Genomic DNA, 17,701 nt, shown 5'->3' on the forward strand with positions numbered 1-17,701 from the left:
GGTTGAATTTTGTTTTTAATTAATCATGACATTAAGAGGCGTTGCGTATGCTTATCGAACCGTTTACGAATTATCGGGGGCTGCCACGGAAACTAAAACGAAATCGTTCGTTATTCTCGCGCAGGCGTTGTCGACGTCGCGACGTCCGTCGTCGAGAGGACACGCGTACGTATCATTCTTCCAGAAATTTTTACAAAAATTACCACTCGATTTAGGTACTTTAAAACCATTTTAAAGTAACAGATATTTCAATCAAACATATTTTCAATAGAAAATATGGATCGAAATTATTTTCAGCTTCTTTCTTTTAAATGTGACAAAAATAAACACCTATGTAATTAAAAAAAAAAGAAAGATCGCGGTTGAAAAAGAATTAGAGCTAATTAAATATTTAATAGGTATAATTTTATTTACTTTAGAATATTTGTATCTTAATGAAAAATATTTATTTCTTTTCCCTAATAAAGGAGCCTGGCTTAAATTACCATGGTTGAAAATTTATAGGGATGATAAAATTGTTAAATATAATTTTCTTTATAAAAAGAAAATATTTTTGACACTGAATCACCAATGCTCGCACCTTTTCCCCGTCTTTTAGCCGGGGTAGCTACTTGTTGCGGGGTTGGATGTTATTGATTACTAGGGAAGGATGAGAGCAGCTAGAGGGAGACGAAAGTTCCTCCACAGACATGAATGGCTGTGGTCCACAGAGCCAGATTTTGAGCTTGACCCGGATTCGTCACGGTGGAGTTCACGTTACCTTCACTTTCGTTGCTCGCGTTGTAAGCCAGCATGAAAAATCGAGAGTGAACGATATCTAACATTTCTAAGCCTCTTTCTATGAAATCACCCACCTCTTACAAAATTCCAAAATTTCAATCTAAAGTTGAATTGAACCATCTCCTACAAGAATCTTTTATATATAATCTCTTAAACTCTGGAATATAATTATGAAAACTCAAATCTTGCCATTAGAAATTTTTCCCCAAAATTATATTTATTCAAATTGAACCTCCTCTGTCTGAAAATAAAATCAATCCCCATAAAGGATTAATTAACAATTTTCAATATGCTTTTATTAAAAGAATTAAATACATCCTTCTGCCTTACAATTTCAAATTGAAATTTTTATTCTATTTGTATGAAATTTCATCCCCCTGAATCGTATGCTTCTGAAAAGGAAATTAACCCCCATCGGGGAGGCAATCACGGGTCTCGGGTTACCGTGAGGATACCGGTAACCTGGGTGACATTTAAAAATCCGTGGACGGAAGAAAGGGAGAGGTCCTGCGGAGGAGCAGCAGGTCGCACAGGCGCAGCCGGTGCTCGTCGTCAGCAATTCGGCCGCGAGTGCGCAGTAAGGGTGGCCTGACCTGAAAGGAGCGTAGGCCTGTCGGCGCAGTCCGAGTGACACATCGTGGTCGAAGCTAGCCCCGATTTCGAGTTTCGTACGTTCATTCACGAAAGCGACAGTGTTCGAACACCACCACCCCCTCGTGCACCACTGGGGTAAGGGTCGAAGCGTGCTCGAACGTTTTCGTAGGGGGTGAGAGAGGAAAAACTGTGAAACAACGTCAGCATCGGGGTAGTATCAGCAGCAGGCGTGTCTCTGGAACGATCCCTGGATTTTCTGGCCCTGAAAACGACTCCCCGAGTGCCAAGGGGTGGTTGGTCGGGAAGGTTCATTTTCAGTTATTCTCGTCGAGGTAGTTTCTCCTCTTCGTTGTTGTTGTTTATCGATTGTGAGAGGTTCGACATGTCGCAAGGTTGATTCCTCGTGGTATATCGTCAACGTGTCGTGCGAGTGGTGGATTATGCGTGATCGTAGAACAGAGGAAGTGAGGTAAAAGTGTTTTTTCGGGGCAAAAGCAGCCCGACGAGCGAGAGGGCTCCGGGATCCGAGCAACAGGTAATTTTACGCTTCCGGGAGACATCGCTTTTGTCGCTTTTCTAGTCTTGACATTGACTCTGAGCGTCCTTTTAGATCGTGATAATGAAATACGAATGAGAGTACTTGTTTATCGGTTTATTCGTCAAAGGAATTCGATTATTTATTCATTGATGATTCAATGTTCTGATGTTACTTTAGCTTTAATTTCGTTTATTGATTGAAATTTAAAAATTTTCATTTTCACGAATTATTTGAGTAATAATATTTTATTTAATATAATTACACTTTTATTAGGACGATAAAGTAAGATGGTATAAGAAGTCTTAGGTTCGTTACAATTATTTATTTTCATTATAGAACGAAATAATTATTGAAAGAATCATTAATCAAAAAATCTAATTCATGTTTGCTAAAAACTTAAATAAAGGTTTTTCGTTAACCAAGAATGTGGATTAAAGGGGTCTCCTATAGCAAGTGGGTTAATTGCATCATAGATAACAAAGCTCGTTACTGATAAGACCGCTTAATTCTTTCATCAGGGGCTGTCTTATCGGTGGACTTTAAAGAAAATTGCATTTCGACCATTAAAGACTGATTTCATCTTTCTTTTTTCTAGAAATATCGTTTGGTTCGATAGATTAATTAAGCTTGATCATGCAGAAATCACCTTCTTGTAAATAACTCTTTTTTTATAGTTTGTTTCCTATGGTATGAAGGCATCTAGAAGAAAATGCTCTTGAAAAATTTTATGTACAATGAGAAACAACTTATTGAAAGTTTGCGATGCCAATCACCGATAACTCCATACCAGCTAACATGGAAATTTCTTTACAGGAAAATACAAGCTCGATGCCGGAGGCTTCAGGGTCGGGGGTGGCCGACGAGGCGGACTATTCTACTTTTGAGAATAAGACCGGCTTGGCCGAGGACATGAAGTTTTTGGCTAGTATGCCGGAACTATGCGATGTAACGTTCCTCGTCGGTGACACCAGAGAGCCTGTTTGCGCTGTGAAGGCTGTCTTGGCAGCTAGAAGTAGGTTCGTACTAATTTCTCAAATTATTCCACCTACTTTTATATTATATTCATTTTTTGCACGTTTTATTGTACATCATAGAGAAACATTGCGTAGTTTTAAAATTTCAGAAAAATATTTTGTTTATCACAACGTTTCCCCCTCGAGCATGTTTACCTTTGATACTGTTTTTTCATCGTCAAAAACAAGTTAAGTAGAACACCCTAGGTTTCTGTACAAACTTCAAGCCTGCATTATACAGCTAAAAATAATATTAAAATGTCATCTAATAAAAAATCTATAGGTGTTGTAGCATAATAGAATCTCTGCTAAAATAATTATTTGGAAATAAATTAATTTGGACGACTTTCAAGCCTGAAATAAATTCTATTTAATGGGTGCACTTAACGTTGACCTTAACTACTTAATATTAAGAAACCTCGCTGTTCTATTGTTTTATAGGGTGTTCCACAAAATGCTTTATCAAGCACCGAGTCCACAACGCAAAAAGGATCCACCTCCGAGGGAAAACAAGCTTCGACAGTTTCTGAAAAGAAGCTCGGAACCATTGTTGAATCTACAGAACGTTGCGCAACAGGTAATTGTGAAAAGCTCGTTTCTCCATAACCCTTCTCATTGAATAATACCACACTCACAAATCTACAGCTCCGAAATGCAATATAAATAAAAATTCAATAAAATTATTAATTAATAGTACCACACTCACAAATCTACAGCTCCGAGAAGCAATATAAATAAAAATTCAATAAAATTATTAATTAATAGTTATAGAAAAATAATTTTAAAATTTCACCTCATTTCTTTACACTTTTCCTATTTCTGCGAAAGGGGTTAAGGGTTATATTATGAATAAATTGCAAATTAACACGTAACTCGTGTTCGAATATGATCGAACGATAGATATAGTAAGTGTTCGTTTTTTAATTGTGTCGTGTAGCGGTCAGGGTTCACGCAGCAGTTGGCCCCCATACAAGAGGTATTATGAACGTATCACACTTCTGTATAGCATTTTGCATCAAAAATCTTTACTCTTCGATCTTTTCTCCTTGCAATTCTTACACTATGCTCGTGAAACGTATCACTGTTTCTACACCTTTTAAACCTTTCGATAGACGGAAGAGAAATAGAGATCGTGGATGTCGATGAGAATCCTCGATTCAATTTCAATGTCTTCGAACATTTCAATTTAGAAAAATTCTTTATCTAGTGACCTGTTAGTTGGACCAGATTGAACCGTTCCTTTTTCGAACTATTTCAATGTGTGATTCGTAGAGGATACCCTGATGAAGATGATTGCATGATGTAGATTCTCATTGATGTTGTGAAATCATTGACAAATTTGACTGCCTTATTTTCACAATGTCAACGAGAAGTGAGAGATTATTTCACTGAAAGATATAGAAAAATAATTAAATTCTCAAAATTACAATTTAATATTAAAAAAGATTGTAAGCTGTAAAAAAATAATTTGTGAACTAACGAGCCATTCAGTCCTGTCAATCTATCTCTTTCAGTCGGCATGCAACTTTTCGATTGAATATGCAGTCTCAAAGACAGCGAATTTAGGTAGTGATATAAAATTTGCAATAGTTGTAGAGTGGCACGAACACGGTACAAAGACGGCACAATTTGATTCTGCAATACTGCATCTCACAGTCCTCGTAAAAGTAGTGGATTTCGTGATGGTGTTAGACTGTTAGACGCACAGTAGTTTGAGAATTTGCACCTACGCCAGGTGTGTCGCAGGTATTTTGCGACACGAAAGCGTTTCTGTAAATTCATGCCGATGAACGATTCATGGTGATGAACGATTCTTTTCATTTCAATTCTGAAAGAATAAATATTCATCGAACCCGTTTCGATAGAAAATAAAAAATAGTGAAAGGGTTAGAGTTCATCACTGAATTGCAGCGAGCAAATCGCTTAGCATGGATTTCCAAGTTTTAGCGATAACCTGAACTCTCTTTTAATATATTCTCTATTTTTTTATTAATAATTAAATCCACAGCCCAATCAGCATCATACTTTAATCATCGAGGAATTCGAACCGGATGTGTTTCGACAATTGATCGAGTACATTCATACTGGCTGTGTGACGTTACAGCCTAGGACTCTATTGGGTGAAAAATTATATCTAATAAATATTTAAATATCTAATATGTTAATAGCATTTGATGTATTTCCTTTATTTCTCAGGTGTAATGAATGCTGCTGATTATTATGGATTGGATGAGCTTAGAAGAGCTTGCGCTGGCTTCGTTCAATGCTGTATAACAGTGGACACTGTTTGTGCTTTATTGGCATCAGCAGAAAGATATATTCAGTACAAATGTACAAAATCCTTAGTTCAAAAGGTAGACTTCCCTGAGTTTGTATTTGAAAATATTTCTTAGATAGAAATTAGAAATTAATTAGATGTGATGATTCGACCATACTGCTGGGATAGTTACACATTAATAAATAAAAGAGTGTAAATATCTTTCTATTTATTTATTGCTTATATGATACGAGGTGATTGATACCAATCACTGCCATTGATTTCAATTTCCAAGTAGATTTGCCTCTCATATTGATTACATTTTTGATTACTTTCTGCCCACGCACCCTTATCAGCAGTTTCACGCGACTCGATACTGGATCACTTTACGTCACGTTTCGTTATGATTCGTGGAGATTTTAATATTGTGAATAAGCGTTATTTACGGAGTTAAAAATAGTTTTACGATAGACCGAATTCTTTGATTTTGGATTTGTTGGAGTTATACTAAAATCTTGCTACTTTTATTTGCAGGTGTTGGAGTTTGTCGACGAACATGGCAACGAAGTGTTGAATTTAGGATCTTTTACTCTCCTTCCTCAACATGTAGTTCGTTTAATCCTGGCGAGAGAAGAATTACGTGCTGATGAATTTACTAAATTTCAAGTAAGTAGTATTTTAAAGTTAATTAATTGTACCCTTTCTATGGGTTCCTTAATTAGGTCATGTGCTATAAATTGTGCTTTGCAATAACTTGATGTCATTAATTATTATTATCAGGCGGCCTTAATGTGGAGTAAGAAATTCTGTGACAGCAATCAGAATACGGTTTTAAAGGACGTGATCGGTAATTTCCTGGAGTACATACAATTCCACAAGATCCCTGCAAACGTGTTAATGAGGGAGGTGCACCCTTTGGGATTGGTTCCCTCGGGAATCATAGTGACCGCACTGGCCTATCAGGTGCGTATTACTTCAAAGATAACAATCGACGTAATCACTGATTCTATCGTTTTTGTTATTTTATTTTTAATTCATTTACATCATCTCAAATTTATTATCAGAGCGTTGTATTGTTTCTGTTTCGAATCGAAAGTGCTATATAAACATTTTTCAATCTTTATCTGACGAAGTTAATTGTGCTTCGTAGAAATCTCTAGCAAAATATTTATTCGAATTTATCAAAGAAAATCTGCTCGTGATTAATTTCGATACATACACTGTTACAAGCAGCACTTTTAGTGTAGGCTCCAGGATTATAGTTTGTACGTTTCTAGCAAAATGAACTAAAAATCTGTGACAATCGCCACGAAGGTAATGGTAGGTTGTTAAGATAAACAGTCACCAATCTACGTGTTCCTTCGGTTATAACAGTGTAATTTTGTTTAAATATGATGCTTCGTCCCAAGTGACAATATATAATCGTAAAAAGAATTGAATTTTTACACGGACATATGTTTGTGGATCTCGCTCCCTTTTGTTATCTGTTTGTACTCCTTTTATTGTTGACGCATGCAGAGATCAATTAGAACGATTAAAAATTTGTCACGGTTAAAAATTAATTTCGTTGTCTAAAAGGCAGTCTAAATAAAAGATTTATAGGATGATTAAATTATACATCTTTTGAATGATTTCATCATTTCTAATTTAATGATTACATTTACTCTTACATTCTCCTGGGACCAAACTTCACTATTTACAGTATTCAATAATTAGTTACCTGATTCCTATTTAATGTTCATGTTTCATTGTTTAGAAATATCATATTTTGTGTTAGAATTACACTGCTGAAAAACTTATTATAATTACAATTGCTCCAAATAAACAGTACTGTCTTGCTTTTTCTTTCAACTTTTTGAGCAGTGTAACTGTAAGAAAGTATTTTGCAAGCAGAGAGTAACTCTACTCTCACTGCTTAAATTCATCTGTGCTCCTCCCCAAACTACCCCCAAGAAACTCCCTCATTTTATTAATATTAAACTTTGCTATAATTTTGCAAATAGAAAAAGTCATGCAGCCCCTTATCGATGTGCCCTATTTACTCCTTTTAACAACACAAATTTATGTGCCCCTTTTTATAAATACTTCAAAGAATTTATATCGATCATTTTTTCCATCAGCCAATTTTCCAGCTGTGCATACCGTAGAATTGACCCGATCATTAATGTCCCCTTTGAATCCTGAAGATCACCTGACCAGTGGATTTGTTGCAGGCAGACCCAACCAGTGTGGACCCCGGAAAACTGTCGCCCCACAGAGTGAGGCACCAGGACCGTAGTCTGTCGGTGCAGTCGTCTTTGCAGGACCCCTATGGTAGCAACACGTCATTGAGCTCGACCGGGTCCGACGAGGGCTCCGATTATAAGCAGCATTCAGGTAGCAACTAACCTCCGGCCACGGCCGCACTGACCGCGGCCGTTTCGGACCAGCCTCGACCCGAGGATATTCTTATTAACAATGCGGTCTCGCACCGGCTTGAAGGTAAAAACGGCACAGCTGACCAGCTGCACTGGCAGAAGGAGAACGACGAGGATTCCCAGCAACGAATGGAGATCAGGCTAGAACAGGAACAACAGAGACAACTGGAGGAGCTAAGGAAGCGGCACGAGGACCTGGAGAAAAAGAGAGAGGAGAAAGAACTGAAGAAACGACGTGCAAAGGAAGAAAGAGAGCAACGACAACAGCAGAAGAAACAAGAAGAGGAAGATTCGAAAAAAGAAAAAGACACGACAGAAGAAGAAAAGAAAGGAGAAAATGAAGAATCGAAGCAGCAACAGGACGAACAGGAAATGGCAGATAGCAAAGAGCAATTGCAGAAAGAAGAAGAATCGAAGAGGAAGGAAGAGGAAGAGGAGTCTATGAAGCAGCAGATATTGCAGAAGGAACAAGAAGAGCAGCGAAGAATTCGTGAGAAGATGCGACTGCAGTTGCAGTTGGAAGAATTAAAAGTGCACTGGGCTCTTCAGCAAGAGTTGATACTGCAACAACAGGAAGAAGTTCTGCAAAGGCAGATTGAGGAGAGACGTTGCGAGGAACAGTTCGAGTGTCCGCAATTTCAGCAACTACAGTTGTATCTGGAGGGTCGGAAACCGGAACCGAAGAAACAGGAACCAAAGGTAGAGAAATCTGGTTTCTATATCAAATTAGTGGTGAGGCAAGAGGGTCGTCCGAATCTGGTCTGGCTGTTCAAAACGCACAAATTCTGAATCGTTTCCATTGTATTCTAATCTGATTTACCCTTGTTAAAGTTTCTAGTAGAATTTGTTAGAGGAATAATATTCGTTCGGTACTTAAAATCGTCGTGTTTTGAAATTTTTTAAGTTTCCATTTGAAAGAATAGTCTGGGGTCTTGTACAGATATCTGTGCAATGTTTAACGGTGTTTCACGTTGTTGTTAACAATTAAGAAGTGCTCACACTGTTTTAGAATAATTTGATGGAAGTCAGTGTAACAGGTTGTGCTAAACGTGGTTGTGTTCTCGCGTTAATTAGAATCATTAGGTTGCTTCAGGTTGTATCATAAATAATGCAGACTTTATATCAACGTCAAATTACTGCTCAAAGTAATTAATTAATATTCAGAGCTCTATTATGATAGAAATATTGGACAATACCTTTTACACGTTTCATGCTTAGCTTTATTTTTCTAGAATCACAGTTTAATTATTTTGAGCAGTGTATCATTTCATTTTAACGCGATTATTATTTTATAAACGAGCCAGTCTTTCACACGATAACATCAACGAAAATATAATTTTCATTTTAATCGATAGAAGGCACTCATTTTTCTATTATCTCTGTACCTATAGTGTCATTGAAACAACGCTATCAATTCTTTTACCAAGGATAATTAATTATTTCTAATTGGTACGTTATTTGAGAAATATTTTTTATCGACCATGAAAATTACACCTACATAATGTGTACGTATTTTTAGGAAATTATTCACAAGTCTGTAAAGTAATAGAAAAAGAAAATATATTGGAAAGTGTTAGATGTATATCGACGATGTTATTGCTGAACACTTTTATTATACACACGCGACATATCCATTGATTATCATGAATTATGTTAAAGAGAACTGCAAAGACTAACTATATACATAACTATATACATATGAATATATAAAATATACATATATGCAGTACTGCTTAGAAGTATTCGAACGACGTAAAATTTTGTCGAGGAAAATTATTTTTATTTTTACCTATTGTAACAAAAAATGCATTATGCTCTGAATAATTTTAAGCAGCACTGTATGTATCTATATTTGATACTGTATTAAAAAAAAAACAGAGTATATCATGCACTATTTGAGAGTCGAATGATTTACAAATGAAGCTATTAATTTCTTATTAATTATTAATAAATTCTTGCATTTTTGGCATGGCTCAGAATAATTACTGCATATGTTCTTTATGTTGATAAAATTGTCATTTAAAAAGCTGTCAATCCTAAAGTAATTTAATTAGAGTACCTCTAATTACTTTATCGATGTAATACTCAACATTGGTACAAAGCAAAACGACAAATCCTTGTTTCGCCATGATCACATAATCAATAAATACCACATAAAATAATAGAGAATCTAGAGCGGAGAGAATCGATAAACATCGATGTAATTTTCGCTGATAGTTTTGAAAAATCTTTGCCGAGTTAGTTGCTACCGATTCACGAAACAACGCGATATTCACGTGTAAGTTGGAATGGATGTATAAATAAATAATGTACTTATTGTAAATGAAATCGTGAATTGCTGTCTTGTACGATCGCAAAGATTCCTCGAATCGAGCAGACTTCATCAAATTCATATTATATATCCAATTAATATCATATTTTGTTTATTAATTTTGTAATTAAAATTTTCATTCATTGACTTAAACAATTTTTATAATACCTTCTTTAAAAAAATGTTGTACTTTTTCTGTGTACACTCATATTTAATAGTTATTAAACACTTATCATGTAATTAATTTTGTGATATTCTGCAACTCTTCCAATTATTTATTTTTTCTTTAAATCTGTATGAAATTTTATTAGTTATTCTATGACTATTAAGTGGGAGTGTACATTCTCTAGGATTCATTTTTTAAATATAATTTATTTATGAAAGAAATACTTGACACCTGACATTGGTACAAAATAATACAAAGGAATTCTTGCGATTCTTATGTGTATCTGTTGTGTACAGTTGCTTCAGACGAAAACTAGTAGAAAGGAAGAAATCGTCGCCTTATGATTGTAATAGTTGATCTCTGTGCAAACTTGAATCTTCAACAAAATAGAAAGACGATTAAAACCAGGTTCTTTTAAACAGTTCATTTACAAGAGACAGTTTGCTGTGAAGATTTTCTTTAGAAACCTCGAACCTCGCAAACTGTACTTTCGTTTCAGAGAAAAATGTTTAGCATCGAAGAATCGTGTGACAAAGTGTCATTGTGATTGTGAATTTTTCGCTAATTTCTCCGTAATACTATCAAACGTAGTGTCGTGTAATTGTTAAAGAAAGGAGAGTCTAGTTGATGAAGAAACAATAAAAGAAACTGTTGTGCGCCTCGATTTCTCTGTTCTCCTTTCGTGGACGTAAATTTTCGAAAATTTTGTTAGTGAAAATAAAGTTTACACTGTATATGTCTCAAATTTGTTCTAATAGAAAACCAAAATCATTGTTATTGGAAAGGAATATCACGTTGTTGATGATTGTCCACGAAAAGGAGAACAACGGAAGCAAGCATGAAATCATGAAGATAAAATCCGTCATTGCCGGAGATTGTATTTTATTATCGTCACGTTGTATGCAGCTGTGTTGCATAAGTATCAAGAGTATATTTATGAATGTGGAAGTACCCACTTAATCAGTGTATCGTTGTCTGTCTGTGAGCATCGTTACTTCTGCTGTTTTGTACGTAAAGTGTGCGTAATTAATAAACAATGATATGTCGTTGGGCAGCCTAATGGCGCTAACTACTCGTTGCAGTGTTAATACTGATTTTGCTGAGAGATTGGATCGATTGAATTGGAACAATTATTCGCATATTCCGAATATTTTATAGAAAACAAAATACAATATATTGAAAGACTTAGAAATATAGATTAAACATAGATTGAAAAATGTTCAAGTGGCCCAAATGTGAAAACCTTACCCTAATTAAAGAAAAGAAATATAATGATTTTTTTAATCAACGAAGGAAATATTTCTTTCGAATAGAATTTATTGTACAATAATTGAATATTTCGATGTGATTGGTATGTTTCTCAGCGATCGGTACAATTCTATCTAAAGTTCGATCTCTATCATGTTGTGATATTCTGTAGCCAAATGAGTTGAAATAAAGAGAGAAGAAGCGTGATGGCTAGGATAAACGAAGATGTTTGCCTCCTTCAATTAAACTATTCCATCTATCTTTTTCTCGTTTTCCAAAATATTTTGAAATAATTTGGAATTTGATATTGTAAAATATTTTATGTGCATCGATATTGCGGCTAGACTTATTTTGCACCATTATTTTGCAATCAGTAACAAAAAGACCGGACATGTCTTTTTTCTTAAGGGCTCATTATTTTAAGGGTGCCAGACACTCTCAGGTGTAATTAGGCCTGCATGTACAGAGCACAGTCGGTATGACAGCTTTGCCTGTATTATTAGTCCCTCTTTTACAACACCTCGCACTGACAACTGAGCAAATCCACTTTTACTCCCTTTGATTCAACTGTCTTAGACATCAGTCAAGATCAGTACAAGACCAAAGAATTATTTAAATAATTGTTGGACACATTTGTATTCAATTCATGCGTCTTGGTAAATAAATCGTTTAAAAAAGGTAACTGAGATTTTATTTGATTTACCCAATTTTTTTTCTGAATTATTTACTTAATTTTCCCAATGTCCTTTCAGAGTTATTTATTTCATTTACTTAATTTCCTTTCCTAGTTATTCAGATAATTTACTTAACTTATTTTCTCATTGATTTATTTACATAATATTCAATAACTATTTGATCTTTAATAAATTATAACTATTATATATATGAAAATCAAACTTAAATTGAAACACAATAATTACTTCGCAATATCGTGTAAAAGAGTTTTACAAGATACTCATGCGTTAAGGTAATCAAAATAATAAATTTCAATAGTTACACAATACTTTATTTAATAAAATACAAAATAAAAAACATTAATTAAATAAATTTTAATAGAATAATATAAAATTCGAGTAAAGTTAGTTGGCTGCGGTTGTGGTGAAGTGGAATGTCAAGACCAATCAGGTATCGCTGTTAACCATTCGTCCTAGAGCGAAGCGAAACGTCCTCAGTCTTATAGCGACAGCCAAGGCGTGCGGATCTACCTGTATAACATACATACATACCATTATTTTACTCAATTATTTTATTTTATTTAATTTGCTGTACTTATCTTCTCAGCTTACTGAATAAACTAATTAGGAGGAAGAACGTGTTGATTTTATTACTCCTGTGTGCATCCTTTACAACCCGGCATCCCTTACATGCCTGCATCCTTTACACCTCAGCATTCCTTACATCCCTGCATCCTTTACATCTGTGTAATCCTTATATTCCTGCATCCTTAACATCCCTGTATCATTTAAATCCCTGCATCCCTTATATCTCTCTGTCCCTTATATTCCTGAATTCTTTGTATTCCTACATCCATTACATCTCTGCATCCCTTACATCCCTGCATCCCTTATATCCTTGTATCATTTATATTCCTGCATCTCTTATATATAAGGTATACCTCACCCGAGGTTGAAAAATCGTGAGGAATTTAGTTTCCATTTTCAACACCAGAGGGCGCTGATGCGACGTCGAAAATTTAGTTCAAATTTTTGCCGCCAGAGGGCCAAAATTGGTGCGTGATATAGTTCCCTTTTTTCCTACCAGTGGGCGCTGGCGCGATGTCGAAAATTTAGTTCAAATTTTTGCCGCTAGAGGGCCAAAATTGGTGCATGATATAGTTCCCTTTTTTCCCACCAGAGGGCGCTGACGCGAAGTCGAAAATTTAGTTCAAATTTTTGTCGCCAGAGGGCCAAAATTGGTGCGTGATATAGTTCCCTTTTTTCCCACCAGAGGGCGCTGACGCGATGTCGAAAATTTAGTTCAAATTTTTGCCGCTAGAGGGCCAAAATTGGTGCATGATATAGTTCCCTTTTTTCCCACCAGAGGGCGCTGACGCGAAGTCGAAAATTTAGTTCAAATTTTTGCCGCTAGAGGGCCAAAATTGGTGCGTGACATAGTTCCTTTTTTTGCCACCAGGGGGCGCTGACGCGACGTTGAAAATACATGGATGTAAGGGATGTTGGAATGTAAGGGGAGTTGTGGAGATGTAAAGGATACAGGCATGTAAGGGATGTTGGAATGTAAGGGGAGGTGCAGAGGTGTAAAGGATACAGGCATGTAAGGGATGTTGGAATGTAAGGGAAGTTGCAGAGATGTAAAGGATAGAGGCATGTAAGGGGAGTTGCAGAGATGTAAAGGATATAGGCATGTAAGGGATGTTGGAATGTAAGGGAAGTTGCAGAGATGTAAAGGATAGAGGCATGTAAGAGGAGTTTACATCTAAAGGATACAGGCATGTAAGGGATGCTGGGATATAAGGAATGCAAGGATGTAAGTGATGCAGAGATATAAGGAATGCAGGGATGTTAAGGATGCAGGGGTGTAAGAGTTGCGGAGATGCAAAGGATGCAGGGATGTAAGGAATCAGAGATGTAAAGGATGCATACCGGGGTAATAAAATCAACACGTTCTTCCTGCTAATGAGTTTATTCAATAAGCTAAGAAGATAAGTACAGCAAATTAAATAAATTCAGAAAATAAAATAATGGTACATGGTAAAGGTAGAACCGCACGCCTCGGCGGTCGCTATAAGACTGACGTTCGCTCTAGGTCGAACGGTTGATAACGCTGCCTCTGGTACTAACGCTAGAAGAGGGTTGCGGGATCTTACAAGTATTACTCCGAAGCCCTTCACGTCTGGTACACAAGTGCCCATATTGGTGAAGGACTAAACTGAGCTCTCCTCCTGTTAACTACTCTGTGGCCGACATCGGGGGTCGCACCCTGTTCCTGCCTCTCTTCGGGCCACGTGCAAGGACGCCCGGAGCCTCTACTCCAGACGCCAGCGGACCTGACGAACCCATTTTGTTGAATCTGTAGTCACTACATTAATAAAAGAAGAATTTCCGCTTTTAATTACGCGTCTTGCTTGCAATTCCTACCCGCAGTGAAATCTTACGCTAGCCAAATTGCGTCTTCTTTGCAAGTCAAACGGCAATATATTCTAGCTTGCTTGTTGTCGGCTGATCTATTGTTAAACTGATTAACGATGGCTTATTGATTATATTGAATGGATGCGGTGATATTCCTTTACTCTACTCTTTGACCCTTTAGTTAAGAATAACTCTTGTTGAAACAGATATGAAATCTGAATAAAATAATTCTTCAAAACCCTAGAAAAATATCTACACGGAAATAATTGTTGTGCAATAATTCATTTGCTAATGAAGGTTTTCCCTCTAAAATTATTTGATATTATAAATAACTCTATACGTACTCAAAACATTTATAGGTTGAGATTTTATCGGCGATATGTTCATCAAAAATCACGTTCAATTGATATGACGAACAATAACACACTTGAAAATCTATTTATTTCCAAAACATGACGTGCCACTGGTTTGCAGATTTAATTAGACAGATTGAAAGATGGAGGTAAATAGAATTTCATGTATTGGAAAGTTTAAAACGATAAGAGATAACTAATGTGAAACGTATTTAGGAATAAGGAAATCATAACTTATGCAAGATAGTGATTCTTCTCTGAAAGTAGTATTGTGGTATGTGATAGTCTGATAGACCCTACTTTATTAATTTAGGCTGAAATCCCTTCAACCTTCATCAACTGATTCTCTACGTAACACGTGAGCAAACTTATCAAAATTGACCGTCATAGAAACTCATCAGCCAATCAGAATCTCTACGTTCGATCATAAAAAATATTTGCTTTGTTTGTCTTGTTGCTGCAATGATAAGGTTAAATTAAAGATCATGTACATCACGAATGATGAATGATTTCATGAAATAGATAACATATGATGGGTAACGGAGGGGTACTGACCTTTGGATATGTAACAAAGAGCTGTTACATAAGGAATCACAGTTTATATACCGTGAGAGTCATCGTTTAGTCACAGAAACTGATCACAATGCTGGTGACACCGTTATTCTTTGCTCTGCTCTCGTTGACAGCCTGCCAGGCTGCATACAATGATCCTCACTATGCACCTGGACACGAAACTATGGTGCACCTCTTCGAATGGAAATGGAACGACATAGCAAAAGAGTGCGAACAATTCCTTGGTCCCATGGGCTATGGTGGAGTTCAGGTAAAAATGAAAATTATTTTATAATGTGATGGGTACAAATTAATTTAATTAATTAGAGAAATTAAATCCACCAAAATTATGGGTTTCGTATTCTTCATTTCAAGTTAACAAAATCATTAACGAAATTATTACCTATGCAGGTGTCACCCATTCAAGAAAACTTAGTGGCCCAAAACAGACCATGGTGGGAACGTTACCAACCCATGTCCTATCTATGGATCACTAGATCTGGCAACAAAGAGGAATTCGAAAATATGGTAGCAAGATGTAACAAGGCAGGAGTTAGAATTTACGTGGATACCGTTGTGAATCACATGACAGGCAACTATCAGAATGCCGTTGGTACCGCAAATTCCAAAGCAAACACGTACAACCGTGAATATTATCAACCACCGTACCATGCCGAGCATTTCCATCAGCCTTGTGCGATCACTAATTACAACAATCCGCAGAACGTGAGAGATTGTGAATTAACTGGACTGCACGACTTGAATCAACGCCTTGAATACGTTCGCGAAAAGATTGTCAACTTTATGAACGAAGCCGTTGACGCTGGTGTTGCCGGATTTAGGTTTGCATTAATATTATAAGATATTAAAAATTACGAAAATCTAATGTAATTGCTTTTGTTCGTTTTTAGAATGGACGCTGCCAAGCACATGTGGCCGGAAGATCTAAGCATTATTTACTCGAGGTTGCACAATCTGAATACCCACCATGGTTTTCCAAATGGTGCCCGACCGTACATTTTCCAGGAAGTGATCGATTACGGTGGTGAGGCAATCAAGAAAGAACACTACAACAAAATTGGAGCAGTGGTTGAGTTCAAATATGCGAAAGAACTTTCTAATGCCTTCCAAGGGCATAACCTTCTGAAGTGGTTGACCAATTGGGGAGAAAAGTGGGGCCTTCTACCTTCCCAGGACTCATTAGTTTTCGTTGATAATCATGACACTCAACGTGATTCCAACGTGCTCACTTATAAGTCTCCTAAACAATACAAGGTATCTTAATTATTAAATTAAATATATAAAATTGCTAAATAATAATTAAATTATCTGTAAAGTTCATTATAGTAACACTGTGAATAGTGACATTTCTCAAATAACGAAGTTTCGGTGCAAACTAGTAGAACAAGTCAATCAATGGTCAGACATTCGTGTCGTTGCAGATACTCGCATTGCTTCTTTAATTTTTTTTGAACAAAGTATTACAACAATTTTTATTTTAACCCATTTACAATCTAAAATTAGTAATTACCTTTTAATTAAATTTATTCTAGATGGCAGTGGCTTTCATGTTGGCCCATCCATTTGGCACACCCCGTGTGATGAGCTCCTTCGACTTCAACAACCGTGATCAAGGCCCACCCCAAGACGGCCGAGGCAACATCCTGTCTCCAAAATTCAATCAGGACAATTCCTGCAGTGGTGGTTGGGTCTGCGAGCACCGTTGGCGACAAATTTACAACATGGCGCGATTCCGTAACGCCGTAAGAGGAACCGGCGTGAACAACTGGTGGGACAATAACTCGAATCAAATTGCATTCTGTCGTGGAAATGCTGGATTCATAGCGATCAATGGAGATCGATCGGACCTAAGAGCCACTCTCCATACCTGTCTCCCAGCTGGACAATACTGTGACGTGATTTCCGGTAACTTGGTTAATGGAAGATGCACCGGAAAGGTCGTAAACGTGCAAGGAAACGGCTCAGCACAGATTGAGATCCGACAAGGAGAAGACGATGGTGTTCTGGCTATTCATAAAGGGGTAAGTTCTTGACATTTATTTTCTTTATAAATTATTAGCATTCAAAACTACTTGGTATATTCTCTAAATTTGATGTACAAAATGATTTTTCAATTGTCAAATTATCAAAAGATATATTAAAATTAAGTTTTCTGTTTTCAGGCTAAAGTTGCCTAAAATACATGGCTGATGAAGACTTTGGAAACTACAGAAGTCTTCTGTTCATTGATATGTTCTAATACATATTTATTTTACATACTGTATGAAAAAGAATTGCAATAAATTATGCCACTTAGTTCTGCGGGCAGAAACTAAAAACACTGTTATCTTTTATTTGTATATCAGATCCCTATTCACCATAT

At 36.4% G+C, this 17,701-nt stretch overlaps 2 protein-coding genes across 3 annotated transcripts; both read left to right on the forward strand.

The window, feature by feature from the left end:
* The first annotated feature begins 1,374 nt into the window (after window positions 1-1,374).
* LOC117603302 (serine-enriched protein) lies at window positions 1,375-11,996 on the forward strand. 2 transcript variants are annotated; one of them, XM_034322296.2, is made up of 10 exons: window positions 1,375-1,909; window positions 2,726-2,928; window positions 3,367-3,502; window positions 3,863-3,901; window positions 4,934-5,045; window positions 5,122-5,279; window positions 5,717-5,848; window positions 5,963-6,145; window positions 7,396-7,558; window positions 7,664-11,996. In XM_034322296.2, exons 2-10 carry the CDS (start codon window positions 2,741-2,743, stop codon window positions 8,386-8,388), a joined length of 1,836 nt encoding a protein of 611 aa, XP_034178187.1. In that variant the 5' UTR covers window positions 1,375-1,909; window positions 2,726-2,740; the 3' UTR covers window positions 8,389-11,996. The 2 variants fall into 2 exon arrangements, with proteins under 2 accessions (XP_034178187.1, XP_034178188.1); XM_034322297.2 differs by lacking the exon at window positions 3,863-3,901.
* A 3,377-nt stretch (window positions 11,997-15,373) lies between these two features.
* On the forward strand, window positions 15,374-17,657 carry LOC117603350 (alpha-amylase). The gene is made up of 5 exons (XM_034322391.2): window positions 15,374-15,589; window positions 15,730-16,160; window positions 16,230-16,593; window positions 16,872-17,360; window positions 17,502-17,657. The coding sequence occupies exons 1-5, from the start codon at window positions 15,410-15,412 to the stop codon at window positions 17,514-17,516; spliced, it is 1,479 nt and encodes a 492-aa protein (XP_034178282.2). The 5' UTR covers window positions 15,374-15,409; the 3' UTR covers window positions 17,517-17,657.
* Window positions 17,658-17,701: the final 44 nt, after the last annotated feature.

Source organism: Osmia lignaria, chromosome 4 (assembly GCF_051020975.1).
Source record: "Osmia lignaria lignaria isolate PbOS001 chromosome 4, iyOsmLign1, whole genome shotgun sequence".
Lineage (NCBI taxonomy): Eukaryota > Metazoa > Arthropoda > Insecta > Hymenoptera > Megachilidae > Osmia > Osmia lignaria.

Excerpts from the sequence above, each read along its gene's own strand:
- LOC117603302 (XM_034322296.2), top strand. The coding sequence starts at position 2,741 with ATGCCGGAGGCTTCAGGGTCGGGGGTGGCCGACGAGGCGGACTATTCT. Across the intron at positions 3,902-4,933 it reads AGTTGGCCCCCATACAAGAG|CCCAATCAGCATCATACTTT; the intron begins GTATTATGAACG and ends TTAAATCCACAG. Across the intron at positions 5,046-5,121 it reads ACAGCCTAGGACTCTATTGG|GTGTAATGAATGCTGCTGAT; the intron begins GTGAAAAATTAT and ends TTTATTTCTCAG.
- LOC117603350 (XM_034322391.2), top strand. The coding sequence starts at position 15,410 with ATGCTGGTGACACCGTTATTCTTTGCTCTGCTCTCGTTGACAGCCTGC. Across the intron at positions 15,590-15,729 it reads TGGGCTATGGTGGAGTTCAG|GTGTCACCCATTCAAGAAAA; the intron begins GTAAAAATGAAA and ends TTACCTATGCAG. Across the intron at positions 16,594-16,871 it reads AGTCTCCTAAACAATACAAG|ATGGCAGTGGCTTTCATGTT; the intron begins GTATCTTAATTA and ends AATTTATTCTAG.